The sequence below is a fragment of the Argentina silus genome, assembly GCF_951799395.1.
Source record: "Argentina silus genome assembly, chromosome: 8".
Classification (NCBI taxonomy): Eukaryota; Metazoa; Chordata; class Actinopteri; order Argentiniformes; family Argentinidae; genus Argentina; species Argentina silus.
The window spans coordinates 16,103,821-16,124,778 of NC_139662.1; the positions used below are offsets into that span (position 1 = coordinate 16,103,821).

Genomic DNA, 20,958 nt, shown 5'->3' on the forward strand with positions numbered 1-20,958 from the left:
AGGGGGGCTTGTGTTTGGGGGGGTGCTTTGTGTTTATGTGCACCGTCACGGATTAGTTTCCATAATTAATCAGGGGGACACGTGCCGCTGTGTGTGTGTGTGTGTGTGTGTGTGTGTGTGTGTGTGTGTGTGTGTGTGTGTGTGCGTGTGTGCCTGTACGTGCGGTATGCAGTATGCCTGCAGCAGTTTGTTGTAGTCTGTCAGAGCTGAAATCTGTGTTTAATTATCGTTATGTCAGATACAAACATGGTACAGCTCTCTGCCTGGCATCATCCTTCCTCCCCCACACTGTCACACTCTCTCCATCACTTGCTAGGCCTCCTGTGCCAGGAACTGCTTATATGCTGTGTGGTGGTGCTTCCTGGCCAGTTGCAGATAGGCCAATTGCATTGTGTAACCAGCAGAGGGCGCTTTAACACCTGGATAAACATCCATAACTTGGGCAAGCTGGTGGAGGTAGATATTGGAGGACGGGCTCATTGTAATGCATGGAATGGAATAAGCCCGTCTTCCGGTTTCTACCTCCACCAGCCTCCCTTGCATTCTATTCGGGCATTTAAAACTTGTGACAAACACAATTCAGCCTCCCAAATCCACCTCGACTTGTTGATTGGGTGAATCAGCTATTTATCTGTTAGCATTCCAGGACTAGGTTTGGCCAGTTCCATAGGCTATGATTGGGTTGGTCATCTGACCTGAGCTGATCTTCCTACAGCGGGACGGCTAGAAATCGTGTCTTTTGGGATAAAAGCACCACATTTTATACAGAGCAAGGACAGGTCTTAAGGAGCATTTTTAACTATAGGGCCGTCACAGATTTGCTCTTATACCCCCCCCTGGCGGCCATTTCCAAAATACCAGCTTATGTCGCTTTGGGGCCAAGACTACACTCATTCTGAATGGCCATACCTGGTGCAGTAAGACCAAAGATGGTTTATAATGCTTGTAAGAGTGTAGAGAACACAAACATATGAGAAAATGTGCCAGGTATGTGTGTCATCTAAATGGTTGACAGAAATGTGACAGAAAAGTCAAAACGGTCAAAATCACAATTCTTTGCTTCTGTTAATAAATGAAGCATTAACGTGACGTCAACAAACCTGTTCCCTTTGAACGCAGTCTGGCTCTTGTTAGTTTCACGTTGTGGCTGGAGGTAGAAATCGGAGGACGGGCTCATTGTAATGCATGGAATGGAATAAGGAATGGAATAAGGAATGGCTCTCTCTGTGGAATACATCACAGTAATACCCTTAGATGTCAATCTCCTCTATGACAATGCAGGGAAGAGAGGGAGGGAGAAGAGCTGCACGCCTCCCCTTCGCCATGCAGGACGCTACTCAGCCTGTCCTAACTTCTTGCCGTGGCACTCTGTGTGGAAACAGTGTGTACGGTCACAAGATAAACAGTATTTATTTGTTAACATGAAAGTACATTTCATTGAGGTGTGACCTTTCTCTATGCAGCTTCAGGCTAAATGCTTGGGGATAGAGTTAAAGAGGATTTTAGAGGATGCAACGGGTTTTTGTCGCTAATTCTTTACATGAAAGTATTTATTGTATGGTTCATTATGTATGTTATTATATATATTATATGTTATTGTTAATGTTAATTATATAATTAGACGACACAGTCCTTAATGTAAGGCCAACAAACGTTGGCAAATTTGTGTCTATTTCAGGGACCCGTTTTGGGGTTGTGAGCGCTCATTTTGAACTAGTGGCTGAAAATATTTTTTAAAATCCTGTAGCATCACTATTCAAACTTAAAAAGATATAGTATTAGTGAAATGTGCAAGGTGTAGTGGAAAGACATCAGTCATTCATTGTTGCAGTACTGCAATAGTTGCACTAGATGGCAGTATGCCCTCTCTTTGCGCAATGAAATATGCCTTTGCTGTCAATCATTAATGATAGGAGGGACAGTAGTGTCTGGTTGTATCATTTTTGTAGTAGACCTAAAGGAGGACGCTGTGTGTGTGTGTGTGTGTGTGTGTGTGTGTGTGTGTGTTCACTTACATGTCCTGCCTCCACTAGTTCTTTTGACCTCCGAACTGCGGCATCCTACACACACGCACACACACACACACACACACACACACACACACACACACACACACACACACACACACACGTATAGTATGTGTCTTTTGAGCTGTAAACAGTAGAACATCCAGATGATTCCCATAGTGTTTCCAGCCTCCCCTTCTGTACCCAGTTGAAGGGGAGTCACATTTCACATTAAACTAAACGTGTCCTTTACCCTCAGCTGTACAAACTTAGTTTCAGTACATATAAATACTGACTGAAGTGACTTCAAACAATAGTAACTAACGATTTACTGCATACCGAATGAATATGACAAAATAGGATCTATTTTATGGCGGATGCTTTCCATTTTTTTCCGATTAGGTTCCACGTCCTATAAGACAGGTGGGTCAGGGCTGGTGGAGATAGAGGATCCTTTCTGAGTGCCAACTGCTCAGATCCTCTCAGGGGAGGCTGGTGGATGTAGACAGACGGCCTCATTGTAATGCATTGAATTGAATGAGGTATGGTGTCAAACAGGGCAAACAGGTATCATACAGGTATCATTCTGTTTCATGCATTACAATGAGCCAGTCCTCCGATTTCTACCTCCACCAGCCTCCCCTGAGGTAAAGGCAGTTCTCAGGGATGTTATGTAACCAACCAACAACACATCTTTATCAGGGGACCAGAGGGCAGCTACAGTTAAACAGACTCTGAGTCCCACAGCTCTGCTTTGATACAAGCTACACAGAGGTTAATATACAGCTCAGTTACAAGCTACATAGAGGTTAATAATTGGAACAATAGTTTAAGATATCTGGTTGTTTACATACAGTACTTTGTTGTGCTAAAAGAGGGGGGTAGGTTGTGCTGCAGAGTAGACTCAACATGCGATGGTAGCTAACACTGACCTAAACAAAGAAACCAAGAGTGAGCAAAAAAGAAGAACTGTGTGTGAAGTTTGCTGACAGTTAGTATGCAAGCTATGGAGTATAAGAAACAGATCACACTGGTGAGATATTCCACAGGTGCAGCATGAGTTAAGAGCAGCAGTCTGGGGTCTGTTGAATGACTGTCCTTACCCGACCTCTCTGTGTCTCCTCCCCCTTCCCTCCCCATATCCTCCCTGCTGTGCCCTCGACTGTTGGTTGCCCTGTGAAAGACATACTAGCAGCCAGGCAGGCAGCCAGACTACAGCACCAAGACTGGTCTGGGACCTGCATCGTTAAATCTAGATTAGGCTAGCGTTGGGCTATCGCTCTCTCTCTGTCTCTCTCACTCTCTCTCTCTCTCCTCCTCCTCGCTTCTCTCTGTTTTTCTCTCGTTCTCTCAGATCTGAGTTCCCTCCTTCTCCTACAGTATAAACTAACCCAGAATAACCCTGCCTTCATACTTCATACCCAGCCTTCCTGCCTACTTCTGTGAACAGAGAATGGAAAAGGAGAGCAAAAAGAGAGAGGAGAGAAAGAGATAGAGTGAGCTCAACTCTGCTCTGTCTGCCAGAAGAGTCACATGGTTGTCAGATTGTTTACTTGCACTCTTTCAATCTCTCTTACTCCATCTAAACACCCCCCTTTCCTCTCTCCCTCCCCTCCTCTCCCCCGCCCACCAGTTGAGAGCTTGAATGTTTGTGTGGTGCTAGTGTAACAGCCAAGACTGAGACTCAGAGAGAGCGAGGCAGAGTGAGGCAGAGAAGAGCTGAAGAGGGTGTTAGCCTGTTGGTGTTGTTGTGTCTGAGCTGCTGAAAGTTCGGAAGCGTCCACTGTTCCAGGAGAACCGTGAGTACCTGATCTCTCTAGAACCTTCTGAGGGTTCAAGACGGGATTCTGCAAAACAGACAGGGACAGAGGGACTGTTTGTGTGTGTGAAGGGATTTCAACCCTTGGGACAGTGGCGGATGTGCAGCAGGGAGAGAACTCCCACACAGATTTAGCAGACGGTGAATTCCAGAATTCAAAAATGTTTTGATGCACCGAATGCATAACCTCAAGCAGCTACTCAACAGACTGACTGAACATGAAAGGGATTAAGGAATGCATTGTTGTATTTGCAGTAAAAGTAATAACTGAGCCCTCTAATACATAGAGTATGTAACCTAAGTTTATACATGTTTTTATCTGTAGATATCTGCACCATGAACCTCAAATTCACAACTCCATATTTGCATATATGCAAAGTAATCCAAACAGTGGTCCCTAACACGTCTGCACAAGAGAGGGGTTTCTGTCCATTCATCTTAGATCAGAGTGCAACAACAAATGTTTTTTCTATTTATTTTGCATGAATGTTTGATCATACTGCAAGTTAGTGCGTCAGTTTGTCTGTCCGTCGCTCTGGAGGTCACAGCGGACACAGGAACACTCTGATCTTGACCAAGTGCCAGTTTCCTCCATTTTTCCTAGCCTGCTGTGAGTGTTTGTGTGTGTGTTTGTGTGTGTGTTTGTATGTGTGTGTGTGTGTGTGTGTGTGTGTGTGTGTGCGTGCGAGAGAGAGCGAGACAGTCAGCAGAGGAAAGTATTAGACTCTTACAAATAAAAAAACAAACAAACAATCAATCACTTTCCATAAAATAGGAGGTTGGGCTGTTCAGGTGTAAAAGATAATTAGGTTTCCAGACTGTGAGCCTGGATTTGGCGTGCATCCAGGGGTAGTGGATAAGACAAAGCACTGTAACCTTTAGACCAGCTGTAAATAACAACATGCGTGTGTGTGTTTCTTTGTTTATGTTGTTCGATTTAGTTACCTGGCAGAGTAGCCCAGGTGAGAGTGTTATATTAGAAGAGTGGCACCAATGAAGGGGTAAATGTTCTATTTGCAAAAGCTTATAGCACGCAAAACTACAGTATGGAGCAAGTATGGTTAGCCAGTCTGAGAAATAGTATATTATATTATATATATATTATATATATTATATTAATATTATACTTATACTATTCGAACTGAATAGATACTGTCATTTCAACTGCGAAACTTCTTAGCTACACTAAAACGTGTGTGGTTAAACTAATTCAAGAGAGAAATGTCCCAAATGTGTGGTAGTTTTATTGTTTTACTTGAGAGTAGCAATGACTTTTTGGAGCTGAAACGGCCTTTCTTCGTCCGCCACTCTTCCCCGTTTTGAGTCTTGTTATCCCCGCCCACTTAGATATCTTAGTCCAATAATAATAATACAAATCTATATTCAGTAAATCAGGAAGTAATTTTAGAAACAATGTGAAGCCTCCAATAATTTCATTGGCGCCTCTCTTTTACCACATGCCCAGGTGAGAGTGCAATTAGGTAATCAGTCAACAGTCTATAAACAGGTGTGAAAGAATCTCATCGTTCAGAATAGTTTCTCACTCACTTGATAAAGGTGAGACACTTTGTTTCTTGCTCAATCAGTCTCACTTTGTATTTTGACAATGTGAATTTTACGCTCACCTTGCTCTTTTTCTTAAAAATACCTTATTGTTGAATTATATTGTATATATTATATATATATTAGTCTAAATGTAATGAAGTGTCAACTGACCCGTGTGTCTGTCTTTGTTTCAGATGCTTCATTTGACTGCAGGGCGCGTGGGGAGCCTGCTATCCAGGCGCGCGTTGGTGGCACTGACGAGCAGTGGCGCGAAAATGTCCAGCCACGGTAGGATGGCGTTTCTACTATCTCTGGCCTAATATTATAGCAACAACTATTTCCGTGTGTCCGGGTAATTGAACTCTGGATAGAAACAAGCTAGGCTACATGTAAACTTGTGATTTGAGTGTCAGCCAGGTGTCAAACAAGGTGAATTTGAACTATATTTAAAACCAATAGATGGCACTGTTGACTTGTATTAAGCTGTTGCTCAATGCAGCAAATTCAAATGGTTTTAGGAGACGGACCTGGAACACTTGTACGAATAGTATAATAATAAATTAAGTTAACTTTTCTAAATGAAGTAACTGTGGATATATATTTTTCTGTCTTGGATAATTTCCCACAAAGCAATATGTGGCAGGATGTTATTAACCTTCGCAGGCTGAGTAGCTCCCCTCGGTATCTCACCTGCCCCCTCTCATCCCTCCCTTCATCCATCTCTCCCCATCCCTCTTGTAGAGGTGTCTGACCAGACCGACATGTCCATGCCTCTCTACTCGGATCGCCTGGACACGCCCCTACCTGACAAGCCTTATAAGGACGTCCTGAGCTCTGCTGACAAGAGTCTGAAACAGAAAGAGAAGGGGCCCTGGACCCAGCTGTCCAATGAGGAGAAAATCGCCTGTAAGACACTTCTCTGCATACAAACACAGTCTTGGCTTCAAATTGCTGCATTTTACTACCCTATTTTTCTTGACATTATCCCCCCCCTTCCCTCATCCAGTGTACAGGCTGATGTTCAACCAGACCTATCCAGAGATGAAGCAGCCGTCTGCGGAGTGGAAGACTGTTGTTGGTGGAATCTTCATCTTCATGGGCATCACCGGCCTGGTCGTCCTCTGGCAGACTCACTATGGTGAGTTACTGACCAATCGCTGTCCTCTCCACCCCAACCCTGCTGTCCTCTCCACCCCAACCCTGCTGTCCTCTCTCTCTCTCCACCAGTATATCCTGCTACTCCCAGGACCTTTGATGAGGAGTGGCAGGCCAAGCAACTGAAGAGGATGCTGGACATGAGGGTCAACCCAATCGAGGGCTTCTCTAGCAACTGGGACTACGAGAAGGGCCAATGGAAGTAGAGCGGGGGGGGGGGGGGGGGGTTGGACTGGTCTAGATGCCCCCCCAGGGAGTACAGTGGTGAAGTTCTCTCTAGGTCCTGGTCCAGGGTCAGTGTCGTCTCCCTCTAGTGGTGAGGGTTGGTATAGGGAGACGGCTGATCCGCCCAATCACTGTAGCAGTCTGTTGCCATGGCAGCCAAACCACTATCCAAGTCCGTCCTTTAAAAAGTAATAAGTATAAAACTGGTTTGTTTTCTTCCTTCTCTCTCTCTCTCTGTTGGGAGAAAGTCTGATATTCTGTGTTGCTGTGACGTCCTCAACCCAACATCTGCTGTCTGACCGCCTTCTAACGGTTCTGCCTTTTCAATAATTCTATTGAGAGTATTTAATTCAGATAATGGCTGAACTTAATCACTGTGTTGAATGCATCATGAGTATTTCTGTGCTCTCCAATAAAACAATGACCATCATTGTTTCCTCTGTTTCAGTGACTATTCCTCCTGTGAATATCACAACTGTGGCATAATTACTACTTTATCATTTTGGCCATGATACTGACTCCTCATGTTCAGTTGGATGCTCTCTTTATCAGCAAATGCTTAACAGTTCACATCTTTCCTTCTTCCCAAACCAACCAAAAGAAGATTTCATAGATCTGTCCATCTTCCACATTGGTCTTTATTCAGTTTCCTGTGTTCTAAGACATTACATTGGATTCCTCTAAGACATACAAACAGACCATGAGAGAATGGTGTTGTTTTCATCTGTAGCTTTTACTCCTTTTAACAAGCTATCAATGGGCAAATAAACCAGAAAACATCTTGTGAAAATATTCTCTTGTGGTGTTTCTTTTTATCTTTTTTGTTAGCATTTCAATAATGCTAATAACACAATGAATGATAAATCAAATACACTTCAATGCAGAGAAGGGTTTTAAGGCCATTTGAAGGGACACAAGACGCTTTTACATCATAAATAACATTTCAAAGTCTTCCTATGTTTTTTCTTAAATATGTTACTAAGCTACCTTACTACTCTAATCATAGTTTAAACAACTAGTATACATAGTGTCATGCCAATGCTGTCTCAATTCCTTCTTGTGCCCCCAGCAAACATTAGCCATACAGTATACACACACGCATGGTCACACACATATTCTCTCTCTCACTCTCTCACACACACACACACACGAGGGGAACAGGGTTGGGGTCAATCTGGACAACACATTGCAGAGAGATCCTGCAAGCAGCTTTTAGGGGGGCGGAGCGAACTCTAGAAAAATATATACCATTCTGGAATGTATCAGATCTATGTTGACTTAGGGTGATGTCATGGTGATGTCACTGTCTTCATCATGGGAGTGAGTATTTGGGGTGAGTGAGATGGAGCGCTACTCCTGTCTGCCCTCTCCTTGTCATCCTCCTCCTCTCCTCCTGAATCAGTGTACCTGTCAGTTGAAGGAGTGTGAGCCTGTAGACCTCACACGTCAAACCGACATGCCGTTTAAATTAAACATGTTTGAAACCCTGAGACAGTTCCTATCTGGTCTCTGTGGAAGATGTCTGACAGGTGGTTGGTGTGTGTGTGTGAGAAACAGCAGGTGGGCCAGCACTGAGTGACACACGTGACAAGCTGCTGTGACAATCATGTGATCACAGATGGATGTGGTGGATTGGGTGGAAAGACAGGCAGAGGAAGAGAGGGAAGAGAGAGAGGGAGTGGGGTGGGGAGAAGAGAGAGGGGGAAGGAGAGAGAGATAGAGAGATTGGGTACAGTAGATAGACACAGACAGAAAGGTGTCTGGTCCTACAGTCTGCCTGCCAACAGACTCACCTGTCTCCCCCCCTGCCCATGACAGAATCACAGACAATCATAACAGTCTCTTCACTGTAAACCAATCAGGCTTCTGCTTCATTCATCTCCTATCTAGTCAGGTCACATGATCCCAGGGCAGTTCTTCAAGCTGTCGGGTCAGAACTCAACAAAATGTCACTGATATTCTGAACAACCATAACATGGTATTTTAGAGTTTCGTTGTTCGTGTGGTAAATAAATACTGAATGATTCTCCTCTCTGTGATGAAATATTTTGGGCTCCTCTGGTAAACAGCTCACTGGTTGGTTGGTTGGTTAGGGTGTTAGGTTTGACAGGATTTTTATTGCAATTCTTCTTTCATAACAAAAACAATCTCAGAGCCATGATTCAAACTTCAAACTTAGATCCTCGAATATGTCATGTTCTTTAGTCTGCTGTGCATCCTGTCTATCCAGGCCAGAGCTCTGTGTGTGTGTGTGTGTGTGTGTGTGTGTCTGTCTCATCACTATCTACCCTCATCCTAGAATGTTACCTCAATCAAGCCTAGAAATGATGGTATTTCGAACTATGTAATTATAACTATTTATTTAAAACACTCAAACCAACAAACACACACATGTAGAAAATTAAATTACTTCACTTCTCTCACTTTCATAATGTGTAGCGTGTTTTTACAGATGCACACGCCTGTTGGACCTAAGACATGCTACGCGCTAGCGTCAAGACCCAATCCCTCGTCTCACTTCACCAAAAATGTTCAACCTTTAACCTCCATAAAGTTTTGAACTTTGAACTGTCATTTCTCAATCAGTCTCAAATTCTAGAAGAGATGAACAAAAGAACAGTTGTATGTGATCTACGCTGTCTGTTGGCTAGGAGGCTGGGTGGGTTTCCCAGCAGGTGGTAGGGGCAGGTGGTAAGTTCCTTGCCCTTTCACTGTCCATATGGCACATACCATCTCAGAGTAGAGGGGTGGGAGTTTCGGGGCCAGTGACAAGGCAACCCAGTGAGAGAGCCAGGGTGGACCCCCTCAACACACTGGAATGGATCATCCTGCTACTCTGTTCTCTGACTTATGATCTCCAGTTGGACAACATCATGAGGAGAACATTGTACAAAATTAAAATGAATTTGTAAAAACAACTTCATACAGATAGGAGAAGAGTAGACAGGAGTAAATAAGACAACATTTGGTCCAGGCCCCCCCCCCTACACACACACACACACACACACACACACACACACACAAACCCTCCGGGGGGGGGTGGGGGGGTGGGGCGGGGGGTTTGGGAGGTTGAAGATGGTGCTCGGTGAGGGGGTAAAATTAGTGACATCACACTCTCTCTCTTTGAGTCTCAACAGTCTATCAGTTTCAGCCAATCAGAGAGTCCTCAGTGCATTGTGGGTAGAAAGGAGGGAACATGTCAGTCCTTGGCAAAATAAAGGAGGAAGAGAGAGAAAAGGTAAAAGAAATCCTTCATTTTCATTTTCTTTTCAGAGGCGGTAGGGTGACGGGGTGTCCGTCCGTCCGTCCGTCCTCACAGGCGTTTCTGGGCGAGCAGCGACCCCACCATGACCCCCGTGACCAGTGTCACCCCCGCCAGCAGCCACTTCTTGAAACTCTCCTGAGACTTCCTGCCCTCTGCCGCCGCGTCCTGACCGAAGACCTCCGCAAAGCGCTCCTGGAGGAGAGAGAGAGGGAGGAAGAGTTAGTCCAATAACGCGCACATCTGACTCGCATGTGCGCACAGGCACAGACGCACACACAGGTATGCACACAGATACATAACCACACACACAGCACACACACAGACCTCCTCAGTGTTATGGGGTAGTCCCTAACCCTCCAGACATCAAGGCAAACTCCTCCCTCACACTCCTCCCACTTCCCCCCCCACGCCTACTTAACCCTAACTTTAACCTTAACCAAACCCTAACCCCAACCTGAACCTTACCCTTAATCCAACCCTAACCATAACAAATTCTGACATTCCATGTGTTAGCTGGCCAGGCGTGTCCTCTAAGCAGACCAACTGGATGGCAGCCATCTCTGTGACCTTCTGTGACCTTCCTCAATTGCTGACATTCCTTCCCCATCCTTAGCCCCTCCCCATCCTGTCTTTCACAGTGCAGCGTTTAGGTGAGCCACAGAGAGCCAAACCCACTAGTGACACAACAGGATGCAGTTCTGGCCACTGCCACCAGGGTGTATGCATGGTTCACCAGCATGTATAAAACACTGCTGTTTCAGGTTACTTAGTCAATCAGTCAGTCAGTTAATGAGGGAAACACAGAGGAACATCTACACTTGACTGAGCGGAATAAACTAGTTTACATTTGAGTGTTTAGTCTGTCAACGTGAACATCTGTCTGGTTGGTTGACAGCTGTGTTGATGACAGTTGACTGATTCATTCAGTTCTCACTGAGCCTGGTCAGGAGAGCAGAGAGACAGAATGTCTCGAGGGAGGGAGGGAGGGACGGAGAGGGGGAGAGAGGGAGGGAAGCAGAGAGAGACATAATGTCTTCATCACACTCGAGGGAGGGGGAGGGAGGGAGAGACAGAGAGAATCATTCCTAAGGTATTCCAAACATGTCATTTCATTATAGATGTGAGGCGTGTCACTGACGTCTCTCTCTCTCTCAAGCATTGGTCAGCTGACGGAAGGAAACTCAACAATGGCCACCAGCACATACTTCCACATAACACTCTCCCTGAGCACGCCACGGCTGTGTGTGTGCGTGTGTGTGCACGTGTGGTAAAAGGGGTTTCTGAGGAATTGAGAGATCTGGTTTCGTGGGAAGGAGTTCTGAGAAGGAGTGGGGGGGGTGGTGACATGCTGGGGGCTGATAACGATAACTATACAGTCGAGTCTCATTCCTGACTACACTCTCAACACTTAAGACTCCCACTGTGCAAACATTCCAGTCACCAAAACAATAACTTACTCTGTGTGTGTGTGTGTGTGTGTGTGTGTGTGTAGGTTCTAGGTAGTGCCAATGTAACCTCTGCACAGAGGCAGTGTAGCAGGTGTTGTCCTAAAGGGGTGGAGAGGCGGGCTAACTTGAGGGTACGGCTGCAGCCATCAAGAACCTGTTGTGAAAACAGTTCTATACTAGATTAGAACCGGTTCTTTTATCACCTGATGCCTGATGCTAAATTTCTTTTGAGTTGAGTGGAATACCTATAACTACACGCAGCAATGTGGATTTTGGCTATACATTCAACAGAGGTTAATAGTTATCTCCTCGCAACACATGCAGATCGTGTGCGGCCAACAGTTGAATTCATAAGAAAAACGTGAATATAAGACGTTTCTATGACAACCCTGAAACGTTAGCTATAATCTGTAAAATGGGCAGCTTTTCAGACATGCGACACACAGCATGAAATAGCAGAGAATGGACATGAATAGGCGCTACACGTGCTATAACTACGCACCCTATGAAGTAAAGTGAGGAATTTTCACGACAGTCATTATTTTGGGTTGTAGCAGCATTGGGACTGGCTAGAAAAACCCTGTTGTTTTTAGGACAGAACATTATTTCCCTTCCCATGCCATCCTTGACTGAGTGGTTAACAGACTCAATGGCTATGGTGTGACAGACAGTAGGCATATGAATTTCAAGTTCCATATTCTGTTATTTAATCGGATATTATTTTATTTTGCCTGATGTTTTTTTTTTTACCGTGGTGTCGTTTAAGGATCGAAATCGTGATACTTCAGCTGGAAGTCAAAGTAAAAATGTTAGTATCATGTACGTGTGTATGTATGTATGTATGTGTGTGTGTGTGTATATATGTATATATATGTATATGTATATGTGTGTGTATATGCGATGTGTATCTTGGGTTGGGAACAGCTAAAAGATAACATCCGTTGTAAAAAATGTACAATAAAAATTGTACAGTTGGTGTGTGTTTGTTTACTGTGAGGCACATGGGGAGCAGCCTAGGTGTGTAGGGCCTGGTTCAGGCTAACCCTGAGGTGATAGGAGGTAGGGTCTGAGGAGGTAGGGCCTAAGACCGAGGTATGTATGTGTGTGTGTGGGTGTGTGTGTGCCTGAGGAGGTAGGAGGTACCACCTAAGCCCGAGGTGTGTGTATGGAATGTCGTGGCGTGGATGTAGAGGGTGAAATGGCAGTTAGTGATGGCGGACGATGCCATCATAACACAGGCATGTTAAGACATGTCAGAACCAACGCTGTACTAACTCTGTACTAACCCTGTCCAAACAATGTTGTAACTCTGTACTAACACTGTCCTAACGATGCCCTAACTCTGTACTAACCTTGTACCAGCCCCTCCCCTCCATGCTGGCCCCTCCCTCCACACTGGCCCCTCCCCTCCATGCTGACACCTATCACTGAGGCTGGAAATGTCAGGAGAGCTGATCGATCTATACAACTCCTGTTCTGTACCTGCCCAGACATGCCTTTATCACACACACACACACACACTCACACACTCACACACTCACACACACACACACACTCCTTTCCGGTAGTCACCAGCAACAGTCATCATTACCAGCAGATTGTGACAGAACCATGTATGGCAGGTCAGTATGCTCTGAATGCCCCACCCTCCCTCGCTCCCTCCCTCCCTCCCTCCTGTATCCCCTGGGGAGGTCAGGTGCTAGGCAGCAGCAGCAGCAGCCGTTAGAAGGGGTTTCCTGCCTCATCGTTTTGTTGAGAGAAAACGAGGGGAAAAGAGGAGAGAGAGAGAGAGAGAGCGAGAAAGATACAGGAAAGGAGACTCCACACTGGGTTGCCACGGTTACCATAAAGCAGCTTTGCTTCGGGGGTGTGTGTGTGTGTGCGTGCGTGCGTGCATGCATGTGTGTGTGCGTGACTAACAGCCTATAACGGAACATCACAGTCATCCTCTCCACCACTGACACCAATACGTGAGTCAGTGTGCCCTAACTGGGTTAGACTAGTGTCACCATGACGACCCACAGCCCTGTTTATCTTCATGGTGATGCCATGGCCAGGGCACACCGAGCTCACAGATATCACACATCTCTCTGTCCACGACGTGTGTGTGTGTGTGTGTGTGTGTGTGACACAGAGGTCAGATATCAGGCGTCTCTCTGTCCTGGGCCTTTCATCAATTTCACAATTACTTCATTCAATATTTGAGAGACTTCTGGCTTTGGCAATATTTACAGGTGCATTTCATGCCAACCTGGCAACACACAGCCCAATCTGGCAACTCTGACAGGAAGCAGCAACACACAACCCAATCTGGCAACACTGACGGGAAGCAGCAACACACAACCCAATCTGGCAACACTGACGGGAAGCAGCAACACACAACCCAATCTGGCAACACTGACAGGAAGCAGCAACACACAACCTCTGGTAGTTTCAGCAGGTAGCGGTGGTGAAACAAAGCAGAGTAGGTTCCAGAACATTCAGTTCTGTGTTTCACAGAATGCTGTCATTGCGCACACACACACACACACACACACACACACACACACACACACACACACACACGCGCTACAGATGAGCTGAACTCAACAGGCTTGAACAATATTTACAGGTGCATTTCATGCCAACCTGGCAACACACAGCCCAATCTGGCAACTCTGACAGGAAGCAGCAACACACAACCCAATCTGGCAACACTGACGGGAAGCAGCAACACACAACCCAATCTGGCAACACTGACGGGAAGCAGCAACACACAACCCAATCTGGCAACACTGACAGGAAGCAGCAACACACAACCTCTGGTAGTTTCAGCAGGTAGCGGTGGTGAAACAAAGCAGAGTAGGTTCCAGAACATTCAGTTCTGTGTTTCACAGAATGCTGTCATTGCACACACACACACACACACACACACACACACACACACACACACACACACACACACACACACACACACACACACACACACACACACACACACACACACACACACACACACACACACACACACACACACACACGCTACAGATGAGCTGAACTCAACAGGCTTGAACAATAGAAGGTTCCAGACCCTCCTGGTCATGACAATGTCCTGAAAAACGCTGCATTCCTCACTAACAAGGTTGAAGACCTGGCTGGACCTGATCCAGACCTGACCTGATCCAGCCAACAACCCCTCCATGTCTTTGTATTGAAGAGACATGTTCACAATTCGCATCAGATTCAAGACCCTGGTGCTTGCCTACCGGGCGGCAAAGAGATCAGCCCCTCCCTACTTGCAAGCAATGGTCAGCCCCCGAACCCCCGCCCGATCACTTCGCTCTTCCACCTCGGCTGGTCGCCTGGCACCGCTGCCTCTACGTGGATGCAGCAGTCGCGTTATTTGGTCACGGCTTTTCACTGTCCTGGCGCCCCGCTGGTGGAACGAGCTTCCCACTGTTGTCAGGACTGCAGAGTCACTACCTATCTTCCGCCGTAGACTGAAGACCCATCTCTTCAGGCTACATCTTGACTGTCCCTCCTTAAGACCTCTTCATCCCCACTACCCCCTTGTACAGTTTCTCTGCTGTAAATAAGACAGAAAAAAAGAAGTAATTCTTCCTTCTTCTAGCATTGTGACTGTCAATGGCCCCTGGTCCTAGCATAGATTTGTTTTTCTTATGATGACTGATGTATAGATGATTCACTTACTTAGACAAATGTACTGTAAGTCGCTTTGGATAAAACCGTCCGCTATATGTCTAAAATGTAATGTAATGTAAACAATTCCCCACTATCTGACTCTGATTCCCTGCCTGTCAAAGCTCTGCTGAGTCACAATGACCAGAACACACACACACACACACACACACAGGATGCATTCCAAATCTTAGGGGTCATCATGTCTGTGCCCTATGCCCTACATCACCTGAACATAGCAGTCAATATATACTGGAGTCTACCCCTGTTTATCTGTGAGTCACTGTGACCTTAGAGGAGGGGATACGGGGGGCTGGGGGGGCGGGGATTCCAGTAAGCCATTGAGAGGGTGGGAGGGTGGGGGGACGGGGAAGAGAGTGTGACAGTGATGAAGGCAAACTGCCCTGTTGTTTGTCCCCAGTTGGTGTCCTTCCTCCTGTTGCAACATGCATGACGTGTGAGTGTCTGTGTGAGTGTGTGTGTGTGTGTGTGTGTGTGTGTGTGTGTGTGTGTGTGTGTGTGTGTGAGAGTGTGTGTGAGAGTGTGTGTGTGTGTGTGTGTGAGAGAGTGTGTGTGTGTGTGAGTGTGTGTGTGTGGGGTAAAAGAGCAATGTCTCACGTCAGCGTGTTTTTGAGAGAGAGAGAGGTCATATGACTGCTGGTCTGTTATCACTCACGCAGGTCAAACATGGTGAAATAACAGAGTGACCACACTGGCTGACCTCACCTCTCCTCTCTCCTCTGGTAAACCATGCTAACCGGACCAGGCTAACCAGACCAGGCTAACCAGACCAGGCTAACCAGACCAGGCTAACCAGACCAGGCTAACTATGCTAACTGAACCAGGCTACCTGAACCATGCTAACCGAACCAGGCTAACAGGACCAGGCTAACCATGCTAACTGGACCAGGCTAACTGGACCAGGCTAACTGGACCAGGCTAACCGAAACTTCAGACAAAGTTTAGTTGCGAGTTACTTGAAAGGATTGTTTTTGATGTGCATTCTATTAAAAATCTAATAATTCCAATCTCTATAATCCATTTGCTCAGAACTGGAACTATTTGCTCTTGGAAACCATCCCTTTAAACACTGGCCTACTGTAGGCTGAGCCATCCCTTTGACCCTTTAACCCCGGCCACACTGGACACACGCTGCCTGTAACCAGATTGTAATCGGTCTGTCTCCAGGAAATGAGTCATTCAGCAGCATCAACGATCCACAAGATAGGAAGTTATAAAACTACACATCACCAACACTATCTTATTCAGGGTGTGTGTGTGTGTGTGTGTGTGTGTGCGTGCGATGCTACAGTGTGTGTGTGTGTGTGTGTGTGTGTGTGTTGGTCCAGGCGAGGAAGAGGCTCTTATGAATGAAAGAGAGGATTAATGAGTCAGGAAACTGAGGCTCAGACAGCAATCTGCTCTGGTCCTGGGGGGGGGGGGGGGGGTATAGCAACCGTAGCACCTCATAAACTTGTACACTACAACGTCCACCCCCCCACCCTACATAACACCTGCCATCTGTCTGAAAGAGAGAGAGACACAGAGAGAGAGAGAGAGAGGAAAAAAGAAAAGAAAGAAAGAAAGAGAGGGAGGGCAAAAGCTAGGGTGTGCCAGCCAGAGAGATTAATGATAAAGAGAGAGAGAGGGAGGAAGGGAGGGAGCGGTAGAATAGAAGAAGAGATGGAAACAGAGAGAGAGAGAGAGAGAGAGAGAATACACTGGTCAATCAGATCATGCTGATGGTGATAATGATGAACATCTCATATTCTGTAATATCCACCCCCTCGTAAAATCCCTCTACCCTCTCTCTCTCTGTTCTGATCATACAAGCGAGAGCTGTCAGATTTAGTAATAACCCCCCCCCCCCACACACACACACACTCTCATATTCTGTAATATTCCCCCCACCCCCCGCCTCCACTTTAATACAAGGCAGCAACCAGACTAATCCCTTCGATATGACTGATAATCTGATCACAGTTATGAAAGAGAAAAGGAGGGAGGACGGGAGGGGAGGGGAGGGGAGGGATGGAGGACATGTAAAGAGAGAGGAGAAGATGTACAGAGTCACTAACATGGAGAGGGAGAGCGAGGAGAGAGAGAAAAATCTGTTTCAGCCAACAACAGACACAAGGAGACACAGAGAGAGAGAGAGATTCAGAGGCGCAGAGGGAGGAGAAGAGGGAGAGAGAGAGAGAGAGAAGGGGAAAGAATTGCTCATGACCTGATTTCTACACTGAGCTAAGCCTGGTCTACACAGAAGTAGAGCAGAGCAACAGACACACACACACACACACACACACACACACACACACACACACAGCTGCTCAGTTCTCTACCAACCAACCAACAGACTTAGGGGAAATAGCCCATGTGCTCAATTAGCAGAAGGCTAACTAAGCACATGGCACTAAGCCCCCTGGCACCCCCTGGCACCCCCTGGCACCCCCCAAGGCCATGCCTGTCTAAGGTGACGCTGTGAGAAAGAGAGAGAGAGAGAGTGGGGGGGGGGGGGGGGGGGGGTAGCCTACAACCACAGCACATCTGCAGCTCAGAGAGAGTCTGCTAACACACACACACACACACACACACACACACACACACACACACACACACAGCTGGATATCTGGCTGTAGTGTGCAGATGCGTGCTGTGTTTAGAGCATATTGACAGCTTTGTGTGGTACAGCTCAAGTACCACACAGGAGTGGAGTCAGGGGGGAGTCAGGTGGGGGGAGGAGATGGGAGGAGAGGGGGGAGTCAAGGGGGAGATGGTCTGCTGTGAGTGGTGATCATGTCAGTCAGATCGATGGAGGAACAGAGGGATGGGGGGATGATATAGATGGAGGGATGGAAGGATAGATAAACAAACGGATGACCACGTGAGTGGAGGACTCGGGGACGCGGGGACCAAGCCGTGACGCAGGCGTGTTGTTGCATGTTGATGTCTGGTCTGCAACATGTCTGGTAGCGTGTGGAAGGACGGAGGAGGGGGAGAGAGGGAGAGGGGGAGGAGAGGAGGTTGAGAGGCAGGATAGATGAGGAGGAGAAGGAGGGGGAGAGGGGGATGGAGGGAGGAGATGAGGATAGAGTGGTCCCGAGGGAGAGGTTTCCTTTTCCTTTCCTTCAGGGCCGTCTGACAGACGATAGTGGAGAAGGCGTGTGTATCTGACAGGCAACGCACCCTATGTGCATGTTAATGAGTGTGTACGTTTATGTACGTGTGTGTGTGTGTGTGTGTGTGTGTGTGTGTGTGTTGGTCTCTGGTGTAAATATGTCCTTCCTAAGAGGTTTGCACAAAAGAAGCCAGACGAGAGCTCAGGTGCTCCTATGACAACAGTGGCTGTTTTTAGAGGCTCACAGCATGGACTACACAGGTTGTGTGTGTGTGTGTGTGTGTGTGTGTGTGTGTGTGTGTGTGTGTGTGTGTGTGTGTGTGTGTGTGTGTGTGTACACAGGGAACATTACAAGGACTCCAATAGGGCACACAGACAAAGGAAGAGAAGCAAGGGATGAAACGACAGAAAAACAAACAGTAGTTCCTCTTTCTTTCTTTATCTCCCCCTCCACTGGAAGCCCCCTCCTCCTCCTCCAGTCCCAACCATCAGTCTCACAACTTTACTCTCTCCTCCCTCCCTTTCTCTCCATTCTAAGTGAGTTATCTATTATTATTTAGCCAGAGCTAAAGCATTTACCCAGCAGCACAGTGAGATGGATATTATTCATCTATAATTGGTAATAACCTCGACCCCCCCCCCCCCACCCCCGCCCCCACCCCCCTCAGGCATTCAACAATCTCCCTCCAACAACCCTGCCATCTTTCCAAATCCCTGTCTCTCTCCCTCCACCCATCCATCCTGCACAGGCCTCTCTCTCTCTCAATATATAATGAGTTTCTGTGAAATGTGAGGCACTTCTGAATCTGTGTCAGATGAGGAGGGAGGGCAGGCATACAGAAATACAGACACACACACACACACACACACACACACACACACACACACACACACACACACACACACACACACAGACACAGACAAGGCAAGCAGGAACAATCCATCTCTACTATATGTCCCTCTCATCTCTCCTTCCTCTATCTGTTCATCTCCCTCTTCACATTCAACCTCTTTGAAAAGAGAGAGAGAGGGAGCGATATATCTATATCTATATCTCTAATGAGTAAGGGCCTATGGGTCTATATCTACAGTGCCCTGCGTAAGTATTGGGACAGTGAAGCATTTTTCTTCTTTTGGCTCTAAACTTTACGAGGTTGAAGTAGAGATTCCCAGCTTTTATTTGATGGTATTTGTGTACATATTGGTTTCACCATTGAGAAATTACAACACTTTTTATGCATAGTCCCCCTATTTTGGGGTACCCAAAAGTAATGGGACAATTGGCTTGACAGGTGTGTCTGGTAAGTCAGGTGTGTTCCGTCACATCATTTGTGCAGGCATAAGATAGCTGTCAATGTGTAGTGTTGATTCTAGGCTTTGGATTTGCCTTTGGAGTCTGCTGTTGGTGTCTGTCAACATGAGGACCAAAAGTGTCAATGAAAGACAAGCAAGCCATTATTCGGCTGAAAAATCTGAAAACTATCCAAACATAGCCAAAACCTTAGGCTTGCCAAAATCAACAGTTTGGAACATGATAAAAAAGCACTGGTGAGCTCAGCAATCGCAAACAGGCTAGTAGGCCAAGGAAGACTTCTACAGTGGATGACACAAAGAACGCTCACCATAATTAAGAAAAACCCCAACATACTCAACATGAGGGCTGAATTTGGACATTTGATAAATCTGTCCCATTACTTTTGGGTACCTATGCATAAAAAGTGTTGTAATTTCTATATGGTGACACCAACATGTACTCAAATACCATCAAATAAAAGCTGAGAATCTCTACTTTAACCTCATAGACATTGTATGATTTCAAATTCAAACTTTTGGAGTGTAGAGCCAGAAGAAGAAAAAATGCTTCATTGCCCCATCAATTACGCAGGGCACTGTATATCTCGAATGAGTACGAGATAGAGAGAGAGAGAGAGAGAAAGACGAGAGAGAGATAAAGGAGAGAGGGTAAAGAGGATAAAGAGAGAGATGACTGGCCTAAATTAGCATTCAACACAAAGAGAAGGTAGGTGGTTAGGGGGTTTACTGGTGGTTTCTCCCACGTGCTGCCTGTCAGCTAGGGGCCATCCCAACGCTGAGTTCCAGGTAAGGTGTGTGGGTGTGTATATATATATATATATATATATATGCGTGGTACGTTCGCACAGGAAGAGATGGCGTGAGGTCAGTCAGGCGCCAACCACATGGAGAAGTGAAACGGAAGTGGAGCTGGCCAGAGGACACGGACACGCACACGCACACACACACACACGCCACCATTCACATCCATTTAAACACCAGACCATTCATGTGTTCTTGTAAGAGCAACATGACGACAGCCTGGCAGTTCCTCTGGAGTCAGGGACAATGACGTGTGTGTGTGTGTGTGTGTGTGTGTGTGTGTGTGTTGCACAATGTACCTGCTTTGAAAAGTTCTATACTAAGAACATTTAAGACCGTTGACAAGGAGGAAAGAGAAGGATGACGATGCTGACGTCCCTAGTTTGTCGCTAAAAAATCTTGCATTACTTTGCTTATAGAGCCAATGATGACGGCGAGCAGACCGAAATCACAAAGCCTATTTGTAAAAAAAAAAAATAATAATAATCTAATCATGACAGCGAATAGGTCTGATAGCTAAGGATATGAAAATAAGAATTTCCATGTTCTGTTATTTAATAGGATATTCCTTTACTTTGCCTGAT

At 46.2% G+C, this 20,958-nt stretch overlaps 2 protein-coding genes across 3 annotated transcripts in view; one reads left to right on the forward strand and one right to left on the reverse strand.

Moving 5' to 3' along the window:
- Positions 1-3,654: 3,654 nt before the first annotated feature.
- Positions 3,655-7,185, forward strand: cox4i2 (cytochrome c oxidase subunit 4I2). The gene is made up of 5 exons (XM_083675776.1): positions 3,655-3,805; positions 5,565-5,658; positions 6,112-6,276; positions 6,377-6,508; positions 6,598-7,185. Exons 2-5 carry the CDS (start codon positions 5,565-5,567, stop codon positions 6,729-6,731), a joined length of 525 nt encoding a protein of 174 aa, XP_083531902.1. The 5' UTR covers positions 3,655-3,805; the 3' UTR covers positions 6,732-7,185.
- Positions 7,186-7,683: 498 nt separating this feature from the next.
- Positions 7,684-20,958, reverse strand: part of bcl2l1 (BCL2 like 1) — a 16,685-nt gene continuing 3,410 nt past the window's right edge. For both annotated transcript variants that reach the window (XM_083675771.1, XM_083675772.1), the window contains exon 3: positions 7,684-10,207. In XM_083675771.1, the coding sequence (XP_083531897.1) occupies positions 10,064-10,207 (144 nt within the window). In that variant the 3' untranslated portion in view covers positions 7,684-10,063. The remainder of the gene's footprint in view (positions 10,208-20,958) is intronic.